Genomic DNA, 25,732 nt, shown 5'->3' with positions numbered 1-25,732 from the left:
AGATAAATTAAGGAGGGCCCCTTGTTGTCCCCGATGCGGTCGCTACCTCTGCACCCCCTATAGCTGCATGCACGCACACACACACACACACACACACACACACACACACACACACACACACACCTGACCAGGGCTTATGAATTGGCAGCTAAATGAAGTAATTCCAGCACCTCTGAAGGCACTCAATTGGTTTTAACTGTTAACTGTGTGCTATGTTTAAAGGGAAGGTTCAAGCAAAATAAAAAAATGAGTTTTACTTACCTGGGGCTTCTACCAGCCCCATGCAGCCATCCTGTGCCCTCGTAGTCACTCACTGCTGCTCCAGTCCCCCACTGGCAGCTTGCCGACCTCGGAGGTCGGCGGGATGCATTGCGTACATTTTTACGCATTCCCGCGAGTGCAGGAACATCAACACATACATTTTTACGCGTTACTAGCGGGAATGCGTAAAAATGTACGCAATGCGTCCCGCCGACCTCCGAGGTCGGCAAGCTGCCAGTGGGGGACTGGAGCAGCAGTGAGTGACAATAAGGGCACAGGATGGCTGCATGGGGCTGGTAGAAGCTCCAGGTAAGTGAAACTCATTTTTTTTATTTTGCTTGGACATTCCCTTTAATGCTTTAGACCATAGATGAAATTTGAGTGTAATCGCACTTTATACATGCCTGACACAGACCCTAATATCTTGCAAATTCTGTGTTGTAAGCCCCCCAACAGTAAAATCAGTTGTCCCCCAAAATGCGCTTTCAAATGATCTCTTCATAAGTAATGATCTAACCAGCTGAAACACAAGAATTAAAATGGTGTTTGCTGTTTTTATGCCTCTTGACATGTTTTCAAGATGCGATTGGAATGCATGTTACCATAAACATGGCTTCCCCTGCTCCCCCCGACTGTTGATTGGTTGATGTGATTCTCCAAAACACTATGGTATAACTCTCTGAGCCTATCAAACTTTCCACACATACCACTGTTGTTTGCTTTTCAGTTTTAAAGACCAAATGACTAATATATGCAATTAGCTAACCTGAACCTAAATCTAAACACTAACGGATACGTCTCATGATAAACAATATGTTGTGATGGGAAAAAAGTGTCCTGTACTCTAGTAAAGTAAATTTTTCTTCTTTTTCTTTCTCATCTGTATGCCAGTGACTACCTGAAGGACTTATTTCTGCCTCGGGCTAAATTTCCACTGATCTGTCGCTCTGTGGCTGGGATGGAGGGGAAATCTCAGCAGGCCATGCAGAGAATAAGCTGTGTGAGGAAGACCTTTGCCAGCAGCTTTGCTTCTGTGAGGAGAAAATCAGTGTGTGCCCAAATCAAGCTTCAGATGGTGAGTGCCCTGCTTCATAAGCAGAATAAACAGCCATTTATGTGCTGTAGCTACAGCAACAAAGTTGTAGTTTTCTGTATGTAAACTAAAATGTAACTCTTAGAGCACAGAACAACCCTGCTGGTGCACACTGCGGAATTTGACTGATAAAACCTCCAGTTTACCAAACTGGACTCATCAATAGGTAGTCAGTTGATCTCTCATTCAATTTCCTTGCTTTGCAGAATACTCTAATTAGATTGCATGATTAGCACCTGCACAGTACAAAATACAGAGGGTTGGTGTGTCATGTGACAGCTGCTCTGAGAGCCCAAAAATTCAGATTAACAGGTGAGGGCAATGGTATTAGTTTTCCAGTTTCATTGTCTTATTTAAAAGTGGCCACACATGATATATTTTTTATATTTCTTTTCAATTTGAGAATTACAGTCAATTTTTCTGATTGACTGTCACATTTGAAAAATCTGACCCATGGATGTTTAATTTTTGCCCAATTAAGCAAAAAATGATTCAAGGCTCTAAAATCCATCCTACACTATTCAACATTCAATTAATTAAGCAGGTGGAAGGGTGCAACTGCTGTGCCCAACAGATAATCCACATTTTTTTTACTGCAAAATTAAACATTTTCATTATTATTAATATTATTGATTTATAAAACGCCAACATATCCCATGGTGCTGTACAAAGTTAGAAACAAACATGGGGTACATAATAATACAGACAATAGAGTGCACCAAATATAAACACTGGTACAAAATACAGAATTGGTAATTACAGTGACAAATGTCACATGATGAATAAAATGTATAATGAATTCCAAGACACAAAAGGGTGAGAGAGCCCTGCCCTTGTGAGCTTACAATCTAAAGGAATAGGGGGAAAGAAGATGTAGGGTAGTATACAATATGCATACCTGGAGGCAGTGTGTTTTTAGGTTATCTAGTAAAGAGTACATTATATATACTATTGTACTGCAAAAATACTATAATTGCTTGCACAAATTGTGGACTAAATTAAAATGTTATATGCCAAAGGAACTGGGCCTAAAACAGTATTATTACACCATAATAAGTGTCTCAGCAGAAGTACAAAACACAATAAGTACTTAAAGAAAAAGGTCATCTGTCTGAGAAATAATAAATATACATATGGACCAGTTGTAACTTCCATGTATAAATCTTTATTGAATACACCTACACACAATCAAATCTAAAATCATTTAAAAATGAGAAAACACAGAGAATGGGGGTTCTGGTACAATCATAATATATCACGAAGATACCAACAACGTATCTCACAAACACTTGTAAATGTATACTGCAGCAAGGACACAAAATAATGTATCACATAACAGATCTCAGGTACAATACAACCAGATATGTAACTAACACCCTGTGTGCACACTACAGGTGTGCAAATGTACAACATATGCTGATGAATGCTCCACAAAGACAAAGCTGAATGTTCTATACCCCCCCAAAAAATACAAGACCTCTTGCATAAATGTCTATATATAACATGCGCTTCTGCACATCTCAAACAGCCCTGTAGTTGTGACGGTGTTAGAAAAAGAGATTTGATCAAAAAATAATGATGATTACCCGATCCATGCCTCAACCAGTGATATGAGTCCCCCAAGTGTCCCCTCCACGCGTATCGCGGCGTCGCCGCTTTATCAGGAAGAGCTGTTAGGGACCAGTAGACATAACTGGTATCACTTTTCTGCTGGAGAATATCGGCATCCAGGGCAGGCTATATACAGACTGGAGTAGGTCTTCTCCTAATCCCGATCAGAAACGAATCTAATAACATTGTTTCCTGTCGTATCCAGATTCTTAGCAGTTATTTTTTGCACAAAGGAGAGACTGTCTAGTTTTAGGAACTCCACATTTTTGTTGCATTCATTTATTTAATCTACAATTTACAAGGATGCCCAGATCTTAGTCTATCATCAACTCTTCTAATTTAACTCCCTCCAAATGATATGCTGCAGGCATATTTTTAGCCGCAAGTGCGTAACATTACATGTTTCCACAGTGAACCTCATTTGCCATATAATTAGATATTTTCTAACAAAGTTTCTAAAGTCAGCGCTACAACATATATAATCACTCCTTACAATGAACAAAAATTTGTCACTGCTGGACACGGTATTGTAAATCGCAATATTAATAATTCCTGATAAATTTCACCACTCTACTAAAAAAGCATAAGTCCAAAGTTCATCTAATAGGATAACAAAGCAGTCTCTATATCTGTATGCGCTTCTAAAGGGTGTCAGTTCCACCGTCTTCAAAATTCTCCTGTTGTAATAGATAGCGCTCCACCGTCAATAGCATATGCAACAAACCTCTTATAAGTGATTGCACTCACCCCATCCAATTGACCACTGTGAGCCTGGTCAAAAGAACGCTCATATGTTATCCTCCCCGACCAGCACCTCCGTTTCACTGCTTCTTCCTGTTACTGCCAGTTCCAGTAATCAAATGTACCTGGAGTTTGAGTCAGCAAAAATAGATCATCTGTGACTCCTGATACATTTATACTGCTTGCAAAAATCCATGTTCATAGCAGGGTGACACCATGCCCCATCGTAAAAATGGAGTGAAAATAAATCTATAGGTAGATTGTAGGTCTGATTAGACCCAAACACAACACATTTTAACGACACTTGAGTATAAGAACACAGGAACTTTTTAAAATCAGAATCAGAATCAGAATCAAGTTTATTGGCCAAGTGCAGGGGTTGCACCTGGAATTGTTTTTGGCACAGGCAGGGCTCGAGTCATACACAAGACAGGTAATTACAGATATACAGATATACATTTAAACAGATATACACAAGACAAGTAATACAGATATACAGATATGCATTTACCATAAACAGATATACAATTTAAAACAGTATTAGTACAGGAGGGCAGTAGCGTAGTTGGATAGCTCTAGGTTTGTTAAGGTGATGTACCATGGGCGGGCTACTTCCCGGGTGTAAGCAATGGGGCTAGGGGGGGACCGTTGCGGAGGTCGATGGCTTGTGGAAAGAAGGTGTTCCTGTGTCTGGTGGTCCTGGTGGGTAAGGACCTGTAGCGGCGGCCCAAGGGGAGGAGACTGAAATAGCGGTTACCAGGGTGGGTGGGGTCACTTGCTATCCTAGCGGCCCTTGAGCGTAGTCTGGACGAGTAGAGAGTGTTGAGTGGTGGGAGGGGAGTACCGATGATCCTTTCGGCAGACTTTATGACTCTTTGTAGCCTGTACCTGTCGTTCACAGAGGCCCCTGCATACCACACGATGATGGAAGAGCCAATTATTGATTCAATGGCAGCAGTGTAGAAGCAGGTCATAATGTCTTGCGACATTCCAAACTTTTTCAGCTGTCGTAGGAAAAACAGCCGTTGTTGCGCTTTCTTCTGTACCATTGTGGCGTTTGCCTCCCACCTTAGATTGCTGGATATGGTGGTGCCTAGGAAACGTGCGTGCGGGACCGTGGCCACCTCCGTGCCTTCAATGAGGACCGGGGGGAGTTCGGGACGGCATTTTCTGAAATCAATGATCAGTTCTGCGGTTTTGGCTGTGTTCAGTACAAGCTTGTTTGCCTTGCACCAGTTGCAGATATCCGCAATCTGTTGGCGATAGGCTCGTTCGTCGCTTCCTTCTATGAGACCAAGGATGGTGGTATCATCCGCGAACTTGATGACCTGGACCGAGCTGTCCGTTGAGATGCAGAAGTTTGTGTACAGCGAGAACAGCATAGGGGACAGGACGCAGCCCTGGGGGGCACCCGTGTTGGTGACTCGCATCTGTGAGGAGAAGGTGCCCAGCTTGACTGCTTGAGTCCTGTTTGAGAGAAAGTCCTTCAGCCAGTGACAGAGGCTGGGATGCACATTGAGGAGAGCTAGCCTGTCCGAGAGGATGTCGGGGCTGATAGTATTGAAGGCGGAGCTGAAGTCCAAGAGGAGGATCCTGACATAGGTGTTTGGTCTGTCTAGGTGACTCAGAACGTGCTCCAGGCTGATATTGATGGCATCCTCCACAGACCTGTTGGCCCTGTAGGCAAACTGATAGGGATCCATCAGCTCCTTGGTGATGAGTTTCAGGTGGGAAAGGACCAGCCTCTCGAAGACCTTCATGATGTTTGAGGTTAGTGCGACCGGTCTGAAATTATTTAGGTCAGTGGCGCCTGCTTTCTTTGGGATGGGGATGATTGTGGAGATTTTTAGGCAAGAGGGAACCCTGTGTTCCTTTAAGGATTGTGAGAACAGAGAAGTGAGGACTGGGGCCAGTTGGTCTGCACAGGTTTTCAGGCAGAGGTTTGACACACCGTCTGGGCCCGAAGCTTTCCTAGGATTGAGTAGCTTAAGGTGTCTCAGAACCTCGGCCTCAGAAACCATCAGTGCGGCTGGACCTGGGCTAGTATGGACCTGGGAGGTCCTGGCCGGTGGCACCTGGTCGTGGGGTACATCTACTTTGGAGTCTTCAAATCTACAGTAAAACCTATTCAGGTCTTCCGCTAGCTTAGCGCTGGGAGTCATGTGGTGAGGGGGGGTCTTGAAGTTTGTGGCCACCTTGAGACCTTTCCAGACTTCGCGCGAGTTGTTGGAGCAGAGACTCAGCCGCAGTTTATCCGAGAACCTTCTCTTTTCCGCTCTCAGTTCTTTGTTGAGGGTGTTTTTGGCCTTCCTGAATTCCTCAAGGTTGCCACTCTTGTGGGCTCCCTCCTTGGCTCTTCGTAGCAGACGAAGCTTGTTGTTGAACCAGGGTTTATTGTTGGGGTACACCCTGTAGGACCTTGACGGGATGCACATGTCTTCGCAGAAGTTGATATAGGATGTGACGCTATCTGCCCATTCGTCTAGGTCACCGGTCGGTGGGGCAAGGGCTGACCAGTCGGTGCAGTCAAAGCAGGCCTGTAGTTTTAGCTTTGCTTCCGTCGTCCATTTCTTGGTTGACTTAAGGGTTGGTTTTGAGTTCTCAAGTCGCCTTTTGTAGGTAGGGATCAGTTGGATGAGGCAATGGTCCGAGTTGCCGAGGGCTGCTCGAGAGACAGCCTTGTAAGCGCCCCTGAGGATGGTATAGCAATGATCCAAAGTGTTCTGGTTCCTGGTTGGGCATGTGATGTGCTGAACGTAGCGTGGCATCTCTGTGTGGAGGTTGGCTTGGTTGAAGTCCCCCATGATGATGAAGAGGGAGTCCGGCAGGGTCGTTTCCCATTTCGCGATGATGTCACTTAGGGTACGTGTGGCACACTTGACGTCTGCGTCGGGGGGGATGTAGACCCCGGCGAGTACGAAAGAGGCAAAATCCCTCGGCGAGTAGTATGGCCTGCAGTTGATTAGGAGGACTTCAAGGTCTGGAGAGCAGCTTTTGGTCAGGATGGTCAAGTCTCGGCACCACTTGGAGCTGATATAGAAGCAGACCCCTCCGCCCCTCTTTTTCCCAGATGCGGTGGGGTCTCTGTCCGCACGAAGGAGGTTGAAGCCTGGCAGGTGCAGAGAATCATCCGGGATGCTGACGTTTAGCCACGTCTCTGTAAAGCACAGAACAGGGGTGTTCTTTTCGACCGAGGGCTTGTGGCTCAGTAACTGAATTTCATCTAGCTTATTTGGGAGGGAGCGGACGTTGGCAAGGAGGATGGATGGAATGGGTGACCGCAACCCTTTCTTTTTCAGTTTCACCTGTACTCCTGCCCGCTTCCCCCTGTGGCACTTCCTCCTGTGACCTACCGCATGTTTCCACATGAGGAGGTCAACATGCTCCCAGATCGCCTTCTCTAGGTTAGTAGCCTCAGGGAATGCATTGCTCGATGTGTGCTCCCAGTGTGCAAGTTCAGCTCTGCTGAGGATTGTGCGGTGGGTGGGGGGGGGATTGGGCCTGCATCGTGGGGGGGGGGGGAGGCCCGGCGGAGGTGCAGGGGGGGTGGGTGGGGGTGCGGCAGGGTGGTAGATTGCAGGGGGGGGGGGTGCAGCAGAGTGATAGTTTGCAGTGCGGCAGTAGTAGTAATTTGGAGTAATTTGGCAATAGGTGCAAAACATGCGTCACAAGACAAGTAAGAGTAGGTACGGTCCTAAAACAGCACGGAAAACTCGCAGCAGTGTTTCGGATCTACAATAGGTGGTAGTACCATACAGTGCAGGTATCATACAGTGGCATCTATTCAAACAAGCAGGGTACAGTGGTATTAAAGAAGTTTCATACATTGGCATCTTACAAACAAGCAGAGTACAGCGGTATTTAAAAAGTTGCGGTATTTAAAAAGTTTCATACATTGGCATCTTACACACAGGCAGAGTACAGCGGTGTTTAAAAAGTTTACGCAGACGTAAGGAGTTCACTGATAGTAGCTAGTAGACTAGTAGTTACTAATAGTTGCGAAGCAGAGGCAAGGATTGTAGTAGTCTAGTGGTTGCTAAAAAACAAAGTTTGCAAGCAGAGACAAGGATGGATGGCCTGTGCCGCAGTCTGGGCGCAGGGCAGCAGACCCACAGAAAGTAGCAGAGGTGCAGACAGAGGTACAGATCCAAAATATGCAGGTAGCAAGGGTGGCAGATGCACGTGCTTACCGGTGGAGCAGCATGAGCCCTTCCGAGTATGTAGCAGGGCTGGGTCGGAGCCGCAGACAGGCCCGCAGACAGTGTAGAGCCGAGGAGAGGCTGGATCGGAGCATGGGGCTGAAGGTGGGGCTGAAGATGGGGCCCATCTGGGGTCGGCGGCAGCGGAGCCCGGAGATGGCGGCCGGGCCTCTTGTGTGGTCAGGGCCACGTGGGTGTCCGAGTGGCAGGCGGCGGCAGCATCCGTCGGGGAGCTGACGGCAGAGTTTCTTCACCCTCTGGTGGCAGTGAGAGTGTGCCGAAGTGTGGTGTTGGGGGTCAGGGGCCCGGGGGAGGCCAGCGGCTGCAGGTAATCCTTGTTGCTGGGACTGAGGATGGCGGCGACTGCAGCGGGGCCCGGAGATGGAGGCCGGGGCCACTGGGGTGGTCTGGTCCACGTGGGAGGCCAAGCGGCAGGTGGCGGCAGCAGCCGGGAAACTCTTCGTTGGGGATGAAGCTGGCGGCAGAGTCCTCACCCTCTGGTGGCCGTGAGAGTTGCTGTCATCGGTGGTGGCGTTCCGCAGTGGGGTCCGTAGTGGTGGCAGACGAGAATCCGTGCAGCAGCAGCAGCGATGGCAGGGACCCTCCGTCAGGCAGGCTGGGCAGCGAGGTACTGGGATTTCCGCTTGCCCGGCGGGGCTTGCTCGCTTTCTGAACTGAACTGAAAACACTAAGCTAATAACTACACTAACTAAGACATATACGCTAAAGCTGGACTGACAAACTAACAAAAACTAAGCAATTGTTGGGAAATTGCTGGGAGCCGGTGTGACCGAGGCTGCACACGTGGGCGCCATCTTAAGAAAAGGGTGCTCTTCTGCTGCCTAGAATGAAAAGAGTTTCTTCTTTTCTCTTTCACACATTACGTTGTCAGTTTTCCTTCTGCCTATTTTCTGAAGATTTTAATTTAGTCCCTAAGAGTTTTGCGTCATCTGCAAACACACTATTCTGTATATTATTTATACACTATAATCCCAAAATCCATATCTGAGGTGAGCAGCAGAGATGGACGTCTTGCATGGAAATGAGATACTAATATTTTTCAGCTTGGAAATGGACAAATCATCATATGCACTTCCTGCTAGATTTTAATTGCTCCAATGTAAACCAATTTAAACCAATTTAAAGCTGCATATAGTTTGCATAAAATGCTGTAAATCAGAATTATTAGCACCTGATTGTCAGGGCCGGTTCACGTAACAATTGAGCCCTAGGGCAAAATTAGCCTGGGGGCCTCCCAACAGACACCCCCGACCAAAAAGCTGCATTAGAGGCCCTTTGCTGCAGCCAAATATTCCTCCCGGGGCCCAAGAGCTGGCTGCTGACCCTCCCCCAATCACCTCCCAACTTAACAGACTTTGCAGAGTCCCTGGAGAGCAACAGTTAAGATGAGGGGAGGGACACCTTGGGGGCCCCTACAGATTCTGGGGCCCTGGGGCAATTGCCCATTTTTTTCCTATGGTAGCTCCGGCCCTGCTGAATGTTCATCTCATATAATCAGTTTCAGCTCAGTGACCCAGCCACTCAGAGCCCATTTCCACTAGCCCCAAATCACGGCTTTTTTTCTGCATGCGACTTTGGATGCAGAAACACAGCTTATTGCATCTGAATCGCGTCCACCCCCCCCAAATAGAGCCGGCTGCAATTTTTTGCAGAATGCATTTGAATCTCCATAGCCATGCACGACTATAGCAATTCAGATGCGATTTCTCATCAGCATCTGTGCCGTGTCTGATTCGGAAAAGGATGCGACACCCCAGTGGACGGCTGCCCTTAGTGTCCTGACTGAGCTCTGTTCTATATCAGTGCCCATCTACAGAGCTTAATCTTACTGTTCAGAAGGAAGCAAAAAAAATTATAAAATTTCAAATGGAATATGAGGACACATGCTAACTTTAAATCATCACTATTACACAATTTATATCGGGATCAGGGGGGAATTATTTGGTAGGATGTTTACCTGGGGATGCCCTCTCTGGCTACATATACTGGAGGTTCCATCTCTGGTTACCTATACTTGGGGTGGCCTCTTAAGCTACATACTGTATAGTGTAGGTTTCCTCTCTGGCAACATATACTTAGGATGCCCTCTCTGGCTCCCTATACAGGTTGTACCCTCTCTGGCTCTCTATACCGGCGTTGCCCTCTCTTGCTTCCTATACAGGTTGTGCCCTCTCTGGCTTCCTATACTAGTGGTGCTCACTCTGGCTCCCTATACCGGTGTTGCCATCTCTGGCTCCCTATACCGGTGTTGCCATATCTGGCTCCCTATACTGGTGGTGCCTTCTCTGGCTCCCTATACCGGGGGTGACCTCTCCAGCTCCCTATACTGGGGGTGACCTCTCTGGCTCCCTATATTGGGGGTGACCTCTCTGGCTCCCTATACTGGGGGTGACCTCTCTGGATCCCTATACCGGTGGTGCCCTCTCTGGCTCCCTATACTAGGGGTGCCCTCTCTGGCTCCTTATACTGGTGGTGCCCTCTCTGGCTCCCTATACTGGGGGTGACCTCTCCAGCTCCCTATACTGGTGGTGCCCTCTCTGGCTCCCTATACTGGGGGTGACCTCTCTGGCTCCCTATACTGGTGGTGCCCTCTCTGGCTCCCTATACACCTGACTTATTTAGCTCCCTATACACCTGTTGCTCTCTCTGGCTCCCTATACTGGTGGAGCCCTCTCTGGCTCTCTATACTGGTGTTGCCCTCTGTGGCTCCCTATACTGGGGGTGACCTCTCTGGCTCCCTATACGGATGGTGCTCTCTCTGGCTCCCTATACTGGTGGTGCCCTCTCTGGCTCCCTATACCGATGGTGCTCTTCCATCTTTGGAATCCAAGTCTAACAATATGTCTTCTACCTGCATGAGACATTTCGTGAGATTCAGACTTTGCTAACGGCCATTGCTGAGATTTATGTACGCCACCATCACTACCATTGAAATAGCCCAAATAAACAGGTTTTTGTGACCCTAGGCTATGACCTCTTCGGCCTAGGGGCCCGAAACTCACCAGTCATGTTCCCCCTAAGGGTCCCTACAATGCTAGAAAATTTGGTACTGCTGAGCCATTGCCCTTTGAAAAGATGTGAGATTTTGGAAAGTGAAATAGGGAGGCAATGCAATCCTATGGAGGATTTTACCAATTTTGGACCCCTGTAACTCTGGTTTGCAGAGATGTAGGGACCCCATCTTTGGAATCCAAGTCTAACAATATGTCTTCTACCTGCATGAGACATTTCGTGAGATTCAGACTTTGCTAACGGCCATTGCTGAGATTTATATACGCCACCATCACTACCATTGAAATAGCCCAAATAAACAGGTTTTTGTGACCCTAGGCTATGACCTCTTCGGCCTAGCTGCCCGAAACTCACCAGTCATGTTCCCCCTAAGGGTCCCTACAATGCTAGAAAATTTAGTACTGCTGAGCCATTGCCCTTTGAAAAGATGTGAGATTTTGGAAAGTGAAATAGGGAGGCAATGAAATCCTATGGGGGATTTTACCAATTTTGGACCCCTGTAACTCTGGTTTGCAGAGATGTAGGGACCCCATCTTTGGAATCCAAGTCTAACAATATGTCTTCTACCTGCATGAGACATTTCGTGAGATTCAGACGTTGCTAACGGCCATTGCTGCGATTTATGTACGTCAGACTCGCCACCATTGAAATTGCCCAAATAAACAGGTTTTGTGACCCTAGGCTATGACCTCTTCGGCCTAGGACTGCATTGAACGCGACCCACGCATTGTGCGCATTCTGGACAACACCAATTACTGGGTTTATACCCTTCTGGATCCACGGTACAAACACAATGTTCCAAAACTGCTTGAAGAAAGAGCCAGACAGGTCAAAATGGAAGAATACCAGCAGGCCCTTGTGGAGACTTTAGAGAGGAGATTGACATCCTCCCCCTCCTCTAGCCAGTTGTACGCCGACAGACTGACTTCCGCAAACCCAGGACGACCAGGAGGGCAGCAAACAACACAAGCCGCAGCTAGTGCCCAAAAGGGAATGGTATCGGCAGTGTCCTTGGAGTGGGAAAATTTTCTGACACCCATGCAGCAGCACACAGAACAGCAAGCGTGCAGATCCACCTCCAACACCGATCGCCTGGAGAAGATGGTCAAGGACTACATGTCAGATAGCGTAGCTGTGTTGAACAATCCATCTGCACCCTTCAACTATTGGGTATCGAAGCTAGACACCTGGCACAAACTGGCAATGTACGCAATAGAGGTGCTGGCTTGCCCGGCAGCCAGCGTTATGTCGGAACGCTGTTTCAGTGCTGCCGGAGGCATCGTCACAGATCGGCGGCGTATCCGCCTCTCCACAGAAAATGCAGACCGTCTGACTCAAATTAAAATGAATAAATCCTGGATTGGAAACGACTACGCAACACTCCCGGACCCCAACCAAGTAACATGAACAATGAACATCTGTGATGGGTTAGCGTTTCCGGTCCCTGTTTATTGAACCTCTCATCTGTATTACATTTATGACTGCATGGCGACAAAATGCAAATTGCTATCCGCACGCTTCTTGTCCTCATGCAAGGCCTGGGTTGTTGTGTCTCAAAGCGTGGCCTTCTCCTCCTGCGCCACCCTCCTCCTGTTCCATCACGTGTGCTGCTGCTGGGTTAGCATTACCGGTCCCTTTTCCTGGAACCTCTTATATGTATTACATTTATGACTGCATGCCGACAAAAAGCATGTTACCTGTGCAAAGAAAACAGACATGTCCCGCATTTAAAAGACAGTTTTCCCTTTGAAACTTTAAAATCGATTTTCTCAAAAACTATAAGCTCTTTTTGCAAAAAAAATTTTTCCTCTTGTACCCACTCCCAAGGTGCACATACCCTGTAAATTTGGGGTATGTAGCATGTAAGGAGGCTTTACAAAGCACAAAAGTTCGGGTCCCCATTGACTTCCATTATGTTCGGAGTTCGGGTCGAACACCCGAACATCGCGGCCATGTTCGGCCTGTTCGGCCCGAACCCGAACATCTAGATGTTCGCCCAACACTAGTGGAGCCCTCTCTGGCTCTCTATACTGGTGTCGCCCTCTCTGGCTCCCTATACTGGGGGTGACCTCTCTGGCTCCCTATACGGATGGTGCTTTCTCTGGCTCCCTATACTGGTGGTGCCCTCTCTGGCTCCCTATACCGATGGTGTGACCTCTGGTTCCCTATACTGGTGGTGCCCTCTCTGGCTCCCTATACTGGTGGTGCCCTCTCTGGCACACTATACTGGTGGTGCCCTCTCTGGCACACTATACTGGTGGTGCCCTCTCTGACTCTCTATACCGGTGTTGCCCTCTCTGTTTCCCTATACTGGGTGTGCCCTCTCTGGCTCCCTATACTGGCGGTGACTTCTCTGGCTCCCTATAATGGGGGAGACCTCTCTGGCTCCCTATACTGGGGGGTAACCTCTCTATCTCCCTATACTGGTGGTGCCCTCTCTGGCTCCCTATACTGGTGGTGCCATCTCTGGCTCCCTATACTGGTGGTGCCCTATCTGGCTCCCTATACCGATGGTGTGACCTCTGGTTCCCTATACTGGTGGTGCCCTCTCTGGTTCCCTATACTGGTGGTGCCCTCTCTGGCTCCCTATACTGGTGGTGCCCTCTCTGGCACACTATACTGGTGGTGCCCTCTCTGGCACACTATACTGGTGGTTCCCTCTCTGACTCTCTATACCGGTGTTGCCCTCTCTGTTTCCCTATACTGGTGGTGCCCTCTCTGGCTCCCTATACCGATGGTGCTCTCTCTGGCTCCCTATACTGGTGGTGCCCTCTCTGGCTCTCTATACTGGTGTTGCCCTCTCTGGCTCCCTATACTGGGGGTGACCTCTCTGGCTCCCTATACCAATGGTGCTCTCTCTGGCTCCCTATACTGGTGGTACCCTCTCTGGCTCCCTATACTGGTGGTGCCCTCTCTGGCTCCCTATACCGATGGTGCTCTCTCTGGCTCCCTATACTGGTGGTGCCCTCTCTGGCTCCCTATACTGGTGGTGCCCTCTTTGGCACACTATACTGGTGGTGCCCTCTCTGGCACACTATACTGGTGGTGCCCTCTCTGACTCTCTATACCGGTGTTGCCCTCTCTGTTTCCCTATACTGGGTGTGCCCTCTCTGGCTCCCTATACTGGTGGTGCCCTCTCTAGCTCCCTATGCTGGGGGTGACCTCTCTGGTTACATATACTGGGTGTGCCCTGTCCGGCTACATATACAAGGAGTGCCCTTTCCGGCTCCCTATACCGCTGTTGCCCTCTCTGGCTCTCTATACTGGTGTTACCCTCTCTGGCTGTCTATACTGGTGTTGCCCTCTCTGGCTCCCTATACTGGTGGTGCCCTCTCTGGCTCTCTATACCGGTGTTGCCTTCTCTGGCTACCTATACTGGTGGTGCCCTCTTTTGCTCCCTATATTGGTGGTGCCCTCTTTTGCTCCCTATATTGGTGGTGCCCTCTTTTGCTCCCTATATTGGTGGTGCCCTTTCTGGCTACATATACTGGGTGTGCCCTGTGCGGCTACATATACAAGGAGTGCCCTTTCTGGCTCCCTATACTGGTGTTGCCCTCTCTGGTTCACTATACTGGTGGTGTCCTCTCTGGTTACCTACATATACATGGCACACTGGTGAATAACTTATATCCTAAGAAAACATCTTGGCACACAAAGACTTTGGAAAATGTCTGCATACAGCACAGCAGACACTATATTTTATGTGTCTGTGCATCTTGTTTTTTTGTTGCTGTTGTGCTCTTCATAATAGACATCATGGATTATTTGTTAAGATCAAATGCATTCTTTCTGTTTTCCCTTTTAGTGCATCTTTGATTATGAGTTTGGTTATCAATAGGAAGATGAGAGAGAGACCTTGCTGGAAACTTTTCTTTTATAACATTTTAAAATAGGAATGTTAGAATGTCTGTTTTTGACTGATAGTTGTGTGACTGACTTACTTCTATAAACTTTAGTTGGGTCCTCGGTTTAGAACTATAATAATGGCAGCAGTCAAACAATGACCTGCTTAGAACACTAAGTCTATGTTGAAAGTTTTAGTCAACAATTTCTAATCGCTTTAATTATTGTTATACTTTTATTTCAGAATGTGTCCAGACATGGTTGGTTGGCCTGAACAAAAAGTCATTATGTATAGTTTACGTATAAAATGAATGAAGCGCATAAAATTAATATAAAATTAATGAAATAACTAACATACACATTTCACATTTTCATGTTGTTATTACAGAAAATGTTACTTTATGCTATAATTATGCAAGGCTCTAGATATTATTATTTTATAAAGTGCCAACATATTCTGTGGCAAGGTATTTTTAAAGGTCCAGGTTTTTATGTGCATTTGTCAATTTATTACACATAAAACATTGTATAAAAAATGGTAGTCTTTGAAATGAGGCAGGAAACAATCTGCTCCACCAGTTCAGAAATTCTCATGGACTGATAGCTCTCTTACGGCATCAAGTACGTCTGAATCACATATACAATCTGGACCAGAATAAGGACTTAAAGTGAACTTACTACATTCACTTTCCTTAGTAGCAATGGTAGCCTTAGATGTTTTATTGTACTGGGGGGTGTTCTTAAAGGACAACTGTAGTGAGAGGTATATGGAGGCTGCCATATTTATTTCCTTTCAAACAATACCAGTTGCCTGGCAGCCCTGCCCATCTGTTTGGCTGCATTAGCATCTGAATAACACCAGAAACAAGCATGCACCTAATCTTGTCAGATCTGACAAAAATGTCAGAAACACCTGATATACTGCATGCTTGTTCAGGGTCTATGGCTAAAATTATTAGAGGCTGTCAGGATCCCCTGCCTCTGCAGTGATCAGCAAGCACTGGAGCTGTTCCAATTTGCATATGCAGTGACCTTGATACAATTTGCATATGCATGAGAGTGTTCCATCACCTGCAGGGTAATTGCTCCATTAGTGGAAGCATTTAGCATCCTAAAATGTCAGAAACACCTGATATACTGCATGCTTGTTCAGGGTCTATGGCTAAAATTATTAGAGGCTGTCAGGATCCCCTGCCTCTGCAGTGATCAGCAAGCACTGGAGCTGTCCCAATTTGCATATGCAGTGACCTTGATACAATTTGCATATGCATGAGAGTGTTCCATCACCTGCAGGGTAATTGCTCCATTAGTGGAAGCATTTAGCATCCTGAGTTCCCAGCAGGCTTTGCTGTTGCATTGTATTGTCTAGCCTAGCTTAGTGCAGCTGGACCTCAGCTTCCCTGATCACTGACTCTTGTATCTGGTGTTCATGTCCTGAGTTCCTGTGTCCTAGTTTCTGTTCTGAGTATGTGGATCCCAAGCCTGTGTTCCTGTTGATGTCCTGAGCTCTTGGAGTTCATGCCTGTATGCCTGTTCCTGCTCTGAGTATCTGGACGTCACGCCTGAATACCTGGTTATACTAAATTTTTTGAAAGAAAAGTACCCCTCATGAATAGAGCCCAATGTTGAAAAAATGATTCAATTACATATATCAAAAAATGAAAAAATCTTTATTTCAACTCCACAATCACATACTGTCCTACAGTATGTGGACCGCCAGTCAATATAAGTATATCCAATATATTTATATTGGATATACTTATATTGACTGGCGGTCCACATACTGTAGGACAGATGCGGGTATTTTATGCATTTTAAAATGTTTTGTGATTGTGGAGTTGAAATAAAGATTTTTTAATATATGTAATTGAATCATTTTTTCAACATTGGGATCTATTCATGAGGGGTACTTTTCTTTCAAAAATTTTAGTATATTTAAATATATCCCTAAAATGGAGAACCATGAGTAATATTATAGTGCTCGTTGTATGGATTATGAATACCTGTTCATGTCTGGAGTACCTGGATTTCCTTGCCTGTATGCATGTTTCTGGTTAAACCTGTTCCTGGATAACCTGCTTGTCTGTTCCTGGTGCAACCTGCATATCTGCTCCTGGACTTTTATCTGTTTGTCAGTCACTGGGTAATATTCCTGCATATATGAACTTGTGTTGCAACCTGTTCCTGCATTATGTTTTGGAAACCCTGCTTGACCATTGCATGTACCTTTCACTGTAAATAAACATCACTTGCATCAAATCCTGGACGTCTGCATATATTTGGGAGTTACCAACTGCACCGAGTATGGCCGAGCCTGACAAAGGCAGAGGATTAGCAGGATTGCCAGGCAACTGGGATTGCTTAAAAGGACGTAAATATGGCAGCCTCCATATGCCTATCACTTCAGTTGTCCTTTAAATATCATGTAAGATAGAAGGAAGAGGGGTGTGCAATAACACAACAACTAACCACTCCCGTTATTTATGTAATCTATAATCAACTGTTCCTGCAACCCATGTAAGGGGTGCCAAAACCATACCTGAGCCTACTATGTTAGTGCCCAGTGACTCCCTGTTCAAAAATTCAGTATTCAGTGGCCCCACAATTACACAAAAATAGTGCTTGTGTTTAGTTTTACAGTTAGTATTATCACCGAAATAATATATAGTAATTTGGAGATTTAATGTCCAGTATCCAGCACCCCCACCAGTTGGTGACCAGAATAATTTTCTCCCTTCCTATTAATGCACCCAATCTAGCTCATGATCAGAAACTACCTGATTGGAAATAAATCAGGTATCAGCAATTGTTTTACAGCCCTGCTCCACTTGTTGGATCAGTCATCTGTTTGAAATCTGATTGAACTGCCAGTAGCCATGTATTGGTCATTGCAGTACAAACTGTACATACAAAGTACATTGATGGAGGTTGATTTTTGTGTGATTCAATGTATTTATTGAGTCAAATGTCTAAGTGATTAAACATCAAGTAGTATACGGCCTGAACCTCATATTGCCAGCTAGAGCCACCTAGTAATGGAAGCCATCACAGAGCATAGTGACATTGGCTTTTATATACAGTACCTCATCTTCCCAGGTGCCCTTTGTTTGCTGAAGAGATAACACAGGGGATATATATCAAAGCACCACTTAAGGTAGCCATACATGTAGCAGTGATGGGCAGATTCGACCAAGAGACAAATCTCTCTAATTAGAGAGAGATCTGTTGGCTGCCTACACACTGCAGGCCAATTCCTGATCGATTTCATGCTGAACTCAACCAGTAATTGGCCTTGTGATGCCCCATCTGCCGCCTCGCCGACCCAACGCTGTCCCCCCTAATGTCAAATGTGCCCCCTGGTGCACTATACTTTACCTTTCTGTTGCTGGCTGTGGGCTAGGTCCTCTGTTCATTCTCCAGCAACCATGTGGACAGAGCCAGCGGCGGACACTGACAGGTAAAGTATATTACACAAGGCACCTGGGGGTACATTTCATATTTGAGGGGACAGCGCCGAGGTCTTGTCATGTTCGTCACTTGTCCCGATAACACTCACCTTTTCCACCACGCACCTAATTTACTACGACAGCCCGATATCTTGCGGCATGTCCGATTGACACATGCAACCAATTTGAGCCCAAAATTGGTCACGTTGTCAATCGGACATGCTCTGGTTGCTGACAAAAGTGATTTCCATTCTAAAAGGTTGCTGGGTATAGTTAAAAATTACATACTTGTTGTAGCTGCATCTATATAGCCGTGAAAAAATAAACAGGCGTCCTTTTCTACCGCTTATAGTCACAAATCACAGCAAATAACATCGAAGTCTATGGTGGCGCCCTTTTAACAAAGACGGCCCTGGCGCCCTTTTCAACTGAAATGTGTTAATGTATGTATTTTAAATAGGAATTCTACTGCTATATCATTTTACTGCTTGTCTTACACAGTGCGTTGTAATAGAAATTACCTCATATGACTTCTGCACATGCTTTTGACCCAACTTGTGTTGCAATTCTGTCACAAACCTTCAGGAACCTCCCACTTTCAGGAGCACCTCTATAGGTTACAAGGTCAAGGAAAAACACAGCAAATCACTTGCTACTTAAGTAGTATCTAATTTGCCATGTAAATGCACTTGCAAATCAATGCAAGTACTTTGATAAATTTCTCCCACTGATGGATTAGACGTGATCAAAGTGTTCCATAAGGCACTGAAGGAAAATTGTTAGTGCTATATGACTTTGTAAAATAAATAAAAATATGTTAAGATTATTTTTTTGTACATTTAAACTACCTTTGAAAAGACCAGACAATTTCTTATTAGAAATGTATAGGCTGGTAAATTCTATTGTTTAGCATTATGTTAAAGATTAAACAGATTTATGGATTAATAAATAAAATGTCACCCCATTCATCATATTAATGTACTCATCCCAAACATGAATTACACTCAGAGCTTCCAACCCTGGACAGTTAGTGGTAAATCATAGCTGCATGTACATGTTTATTTATATACGACCACGTTGGCCTCTATTCACAAAACTTCTCATAAATGACTTATTTATCACCTGTTTGATAAAAATAACCTTTCAGCACATTTACAAGCAAAATGATCGCTCAAAGTTGTTCCTGATTAACTTCATTTCAATATTACTTTTCTTAGCTTAATTATATTATATTTTTACTCTTTGAGAGCTTAAAAAAGTAACATGGATAAGGTGAAAAAAGAGGCAAACAGGTGAACAAGCTTTGTGAATCATGCCCATTGTCTGTCCTCAGGGGTGTCAGGGGTGTTTCTATCCTTTTTGTCACTCCATGCAAAAAGTCCTGTGTCACCCCCCCCTCCCCAAAACACACACACACACACACACACACACACACACACACACACACACACACACACACACACACACACACACACACACACACACACACACACACACACACACACACACACACACACACTCTTAAACGATGTATCATACAGGGTGGATGCATAATACAGGGAATCCCTGAGATACAAACAACCCGTAATTTCTTTGCATATCCCTTTCCTGCACTACCCCAGCTTTGTGTGTATGGAGGGTATAGCGCAGCAGAAGCTGTGCTCTCACCTCTCCGCTGGAGTCTAGTGCTGTGCTTCCGCCTCACCACTCACCCTAGTGCCTAGCGTCTCCTACCGCATGTAGCATGATTACACACACAGCGTGTGGCATGATCTATCTCTGCATGCACAGGGGGCAGAGGTTGCACAGGGGGACTGAAGGTACACAAGTAGACAGAAGGAGGCACAAGGGGACAAAAGGAAGCACAAACACACGTGGGGGTGTTGCTTCATTTGGGAGGGATGGCTTTATTTGGGGCGAGCTTAGTTTTTGGTGGGGATTAATCAGGGGCATGGCGCCCCCCAGGACCAATGACACTCCAGGCAGTGGCCTGGAATGCCTATGCTTAAAAAACGCACCTGGCCTTCCTGCTAATACTGTATATTGGCATTATGTAAATATTATATTAAAGAGAAACTGTAACGACGAATAGTACAATGAAGTAAATTGTTTAGGATACCCATGTTTACATTAAATATCCTTGTATTAGCTTCAGAAACACTTTCTATAGCTATATGTTGCTGTATATTGGTATGTAGCCTTCTCGCCCACTGAGGCTTATCCTAGACTGTTTATTATGCGGATTTCTCCCCAAGAGCATTCTGGGAGAACAGCTATGTTTTTGTACTGGCTTTAGAACTCTAAGTACACAAACATTGCGCAGAGATTACCCGCCACTACTAAAGATGTTGCTGCTTGCAATAAATTTTAGAAAGTAAATCAGGAAGATGAAAGATTTTACAATGGACTAACATAGACTAAATAATTTAACTGAATATTATAAAAAAAAGCAATTTTCTTCATGTTATTTTGGTTACAGTTCCTCTTCAAAAACTAATCCTGGACACAATCTTCTTAGTTTAGTAAGCATTATAAAACTCATATGGGCCTGGCTTGTCTTTGTGAGCATTGGTATTCAGTAGCGACTCAGTGTTATTGTTGAATGCCACAACCACTTGGTACATATGCCAGTGGGACTTGCAGCTTTTTGTAGATCCCAGCTGACAGATTCACCTAGCTTGCCTTCTAAACATAATATAGTTTGCTACCGAATCAGAAAATACACTGAGTTTGGTTGCAAATGGCAGGCAAACCCACCTTGCATTGAGACGCTGACACTCATAAAATGTTATCAGGCTTAGACCACTTTAATACTTTTTGAGAGATTATTTGCTAAATCATTGCTGACAGAGTAATCTGTCATGGGGTGCAGCGTTCAATTTAGTGCATTTAGCTCTTGCACAGCCAAATATATGAAGTGCAATTGGTACAAAGAGCAGGAAAGACTCCAGCAGTTGCAGAAGATTAGAGGTCAGGTTAAAATCGCATGAATGCTCTGAAAGAGATTAAGGAATCCCATAGACTGTTTGCAGACTGCTTGCTGTTTTTTTGTCAATTTATATACGATGATTATACAATAAGGCCAAAGTAAAGGTGATTTTTGGAATTGTATTGATTATAGTTTTAGACAAGATATTACTCAATCGCTTCTATTAGATACTTATGTATTCTGGCTGATTGACTTACATGGATAGTTTATCACTGTAAATCTTGTAAATCCATGTCTAAGTCAATGCTCCCTCTTCTCATCCCACAGCTTAAAGATAACATGAGACAAACGTGTATACTAAGTTCCAATCCTACTTAGAATTACTGTTCTTTTTTTCTCGCTATGAAGACTAAAATCCAGGACTCTAAATGACAGCATCTCTGCAGTAGGACTAATGTGTAACTCACACTCATACTAAGTAGGGTTGTAAAAAATCTGTGTGGCTGAGAAAAACACATCTGAGCGTGTGTGTGTGTGTAGATAATACGTTCCATAGTTCAAGAGTTGTCTGTATGTAACTCTGAAAAAAACTACAATATGTACTTAAGAGTGTCAAAATTTTAAGGGCTGTTTCCCACTGGCGGCCATTCTGCTGCAATTCTGCTGTGATTGTGCTGTGATTCCAAAAGTGTTACATGCAGCATTTCAAGAGTGAGTTTTGTTACCTGAGCGAGAATTGCAAAGTGGCAAAACTGATAAAAATCATTGTGATTTTCAGTGTGAAAAAATCCCTAAAGGTAGATTTAAACCTTTAAATTCAAAATAAGACTATGGGATTTCAGGAAAGTCCTATTTAGTATTTTGTTATTCGTACAGGCCGGGCACATACAAGACAAGCAGGAGAAGTTCTTCAATAGAGGTCACTTATTCATAGCAGCATACTGTAGTGGACATTTTCGTGAGGGTATATCATCCAACCAATAAGCCTTGAACAGTTCAAACATATATAGGGCCAAATGCAATTCACTTTGTCACCTGAGTTTTCTCCTAGGTGATATTTTAAAACGTGTCAGTAAAATCCCCTTTAAACCACCAGCAAGCAAAAAAATACTCATAATAATTTTGATAGTAATTTTTACCTACTTTTTGATACTTTTTTTCCATTGCAAAGTGCTAAAAAGTTATTTTAAATCAAAGATGAACATTTTTCTCCTAGGAGAAAACTCAGGTGAAAAAGTGAATTGCATACGGCCCATAGTGTTTGACATACATTGTATAATACAGTTATATTACATGTCAACATTTTTTGTAACAATTTGTATTTGTATTGTATTTGAACAGCCAGCACTAGGGATGATCATTGACTATTTGCATATCATTGATCATCCCTAAGGTGCCCATACATGGTACAATTTTTAATTTTTTTCGATTAGATAATTTAGTTGGATTATTCCGTTAGATCGAATATAATGATTTTTCCAGCATGTCCGATCTGATTTTTCTCGAAAAAACGGGATAATCATTCGAATTTCTTGATCGAAAAAAAGATATTTTCAACTTTTATTCGATTCGATCATTTAGATCGACTAAACAGGATAATCTAACGTTTTTATTGTACCATGTATGGCCACCACTAGCCAGCACTTTTGCTGAGCACTTTGGCTCAGCAGATTATCATCATGAGACTAACCTGCAGTTAGAGTACTGGGCACAAAGAGTTAAGGGGGGGGGGGGGGATGGAGTCTGGGCAACTTTCTCTCCAGTTAAATAGCATTGTAGTCTCAAAAAGAGGATTTATTACAGCTTAGAAGTCATTGTATATTGCTAGTTAATGCAAATGTACTATCATATGCATTTAAAAGCGGGAACTTGAACTACTACTTTAAAGTTGTAGTGATTCTCTAACTGATTTCTTCTCTAAAATGTATCCAGACTCATTCCACGGTGCCAGAGGTTCCAGTGATTGCCTGTATAAGAAAGACACAGCCATAATGAAAGGTGTCTATCCTGTACTTCTGTTAGAATATAAATCATTTTTATCTAACCAGTGCTACAAATAATCAAGGTATCCATAATGGTCTCTGCCTGCTTCACACAGACATCCTACACTTTCGCAGTAGATGAATTGCCTTGTGGATATATGGGCCTGAGAAAGCACACAATGTGTGTGCGAAGTGGCCATACATCATTTTTGATACTGTTAATGTTTAAAGTGATGGTTATATCAAAGTGTTTTATTGTTTTCCCAAGAGTATAGGATAGACGCCATTATTTATTACTGCCCAGATATACGTATGGCGGTCAAAAATGGGAAATAATGACACCCTCATCCTAATTTTTCAAAAAAAAAAAAAAATTCTCATCCTCTTGTGTTCCTACTAACACTTTTTTTGCACACAGAAAACCACAGTTATAACATCATGTTGCTTTAGAGCTTTTCATGGGCCACTTCAGCAGTAAAAGAGGACCATTATGCACACTTGACATACAGGGTAGAGGGGAATGTTAGGATGGCTCCACTTATGGTCTTGCAGTCATGAATTATGCATTTAATTTTCAGATATGTGCTGGAAGTGATGCATTTCAATTACCTTCTGTTGTAAAGAGACAATAATGCACTTTGTTGTGCCTCTTTGTTTAGCATGTCAGCCCAGGTAAGGGAAAGCACTGTGGGCCTCTACTGGGCTTTTCAGAACGCTGCAGAGTCAGTTAGAGTCAGTCTGTCTCATGCATTTTTAGTGAGTCAACCAAACTGCAGGGATGCATACATGTAAAAACGGCGCCAGAAAATTTGGGCGCGGCATGCAGCCGAAAAATGGCTCACCCTGCTTCTGCAAAAGTCCCTGCAGCATTAATTACTATTCCCCCTCCAGGCCGCCATGGACTCATGGGGAAATACGTAATTTGTCTGCCAGTGCTGGTGGCCGAATTACACTGTTTTTAAAGTAATTCGGGCTCCATCTTTTGACTGCGCCTGAATTACTGACTGAGTGCCACTATATCTGTAATTCACATTATGAGGTAAGGCGGCGCATGGTGAACCCAAACTTCCCTGCGCCATTTTCCACTGATTCGAGAGGGATGTATCTGTGCTGACTCCAAATTCTTATGGTAAAGCTAGATTCATGAATATTTATATAGGAAAAATCAGGGGATTTTTAAAATGTCATACTGTTGAAAAGTGATCATTAAAGTGGACCTGAACATCCTCTCTGCTCTAAAAGATACACAACAGCATAATAACCTTTAGACAAAAAGAAAAACTTTGTTACAGCTGACACAAATCCTAAAATAAATCTGCACTGTTTCTACTTCCTGATTCATGGAAGCAGACATATTGTTAATATCCCGTGCTTTCAAATGAGCTCATCTGCCATCTCTGCCATTGGCAGTCATGTGACACAGGGGAAAGATTGGACTACAATTTAGGATTAGATACAAATGAGGGGGTATTTAAACAGGCTAAACTCTCTAAATACATACAGGGTGCATTTCTCTAGGTTTTCCTGCTGTCCTGTACAAGAGTTTAGGTGCACTTTAATATTTATGATAAGGAACGTATTCTAGTATAGACATCATTGCCACCAGCCTGTATACCATTTCAAAATACAAAATACAAAATACAAAAACAAGGACAGCTATGGAGGAGAGGCTTGGTTAATAGCATTTATGAATATTTAAAAGTATTAACATAAACTAACATACGTCTCAATTTATATCAGTTAAAGTGAGCCTGAAATTAGTTAAAATAAACACATTATGTACCTGCAAATGAATATGACATACTTACCTTGCTATCAGTTACTCTCAGAAGCTCACCATTTCTTCTTATAACATTTCCATCCAGTTCTATTTTGTCAGAACTGAAATATATCAGTTGCTGTCAGTTATAACTGAATGATGAGCAAGGTAATGTTCATGTTTACTTATGGCTCATGTGGGCAATGTTACAGTTTAAAAGTATGCTGACCAGGAAGCTGTTGGGGGTTAATGGCTATTTTCAAAATGGAGAAAGGAGAATTCCATTGATCACAGTGGACAAACAGGACACAGGAGAGGAGAAAGAGATTGATGAGTAGACTACATGGGAGGTAAGTATGATGCGTGTATTTATTTTGACTTTTAATTACCAGTTCAGGTTTGTTTTAAAGAGGAACTCCAGTGAAAATAATGTAGTAAAAAAAGTGCTTCATTCTTTACCATAATTATGTATAAATGATTTAGTCAGTGTTTGCTCATTGTAAAATCTTTCCTCTCCCTGATTTACATTCTGACACTTATTACATGGTGACATTTTTACTGTGGGCAGGTTATGTAGCTGCTCCTAGCTGTTTTGGCTGTTAGAGACAGCTGTAAACAGCTAATTCCTGTCTGTGAACCTTGTTACATTGTAACAAACTGCCAAAAGTACTGCGGTACTCAGAGCTTCTTGTGGGAGGGGTTTTAGCACAAAATCAGTCATACAGCGCCCCCTGATGGTCTGTTTGTGAAAAGCATTATATTTCTCATGTAAAAGGGGGTATCAGCTACTGATTGGGATAAAGTTCAATTCTAGGTTGGAGTTTCTCTTTAAGGA

The 25,732-nt window shown here is 44.1% G+C and overlaps 1 protein-coding gene across 1 annotated transcript in view; it reads left to right on the top strand.

Annotated features, from left to right (window-relative positions):
* The window catches only part of LOC137520706 (unconventional myosin-XVIIIb-like), an 816,938-nt gene that overhangs the window by 303,159 nt on the left and 488,047 nt on the right, over positions 1-25,732 (top strand). Inside the window, exon 20 of the mRNA XM_068238990.1 lies at positions 1,153-1,336. Within this exon, the coding sequence (XP_068095091.1) occupies positions 1,153-1,336 (184 nt within the window). The remainder of the gene's footprint in view (positions 1-1,152; positions 1,337-25,732) is intronic.

Source organism: Hyperolius riggenbachi, chromosome 1, assembly GCF_040937935.1.
Source record: "Hyperolius riggenbachi isolate aHypRig1 chromosome 1, aHypRig1.pri, whole genome shotgun sequence".
In the NCBI taxonomy this organism is placed as follows: Eukaryota; Metazoa; Chordata; class Amphibia; order Anura; family Hyperoliidae; genus Hyperolius; species Hyperolius riggenbachi.
The sequence above is the reverse complement of the archived record's forward strand: the minus strand, read 5'-3'. Positions and strand labels throughout refer to the sequence as shown.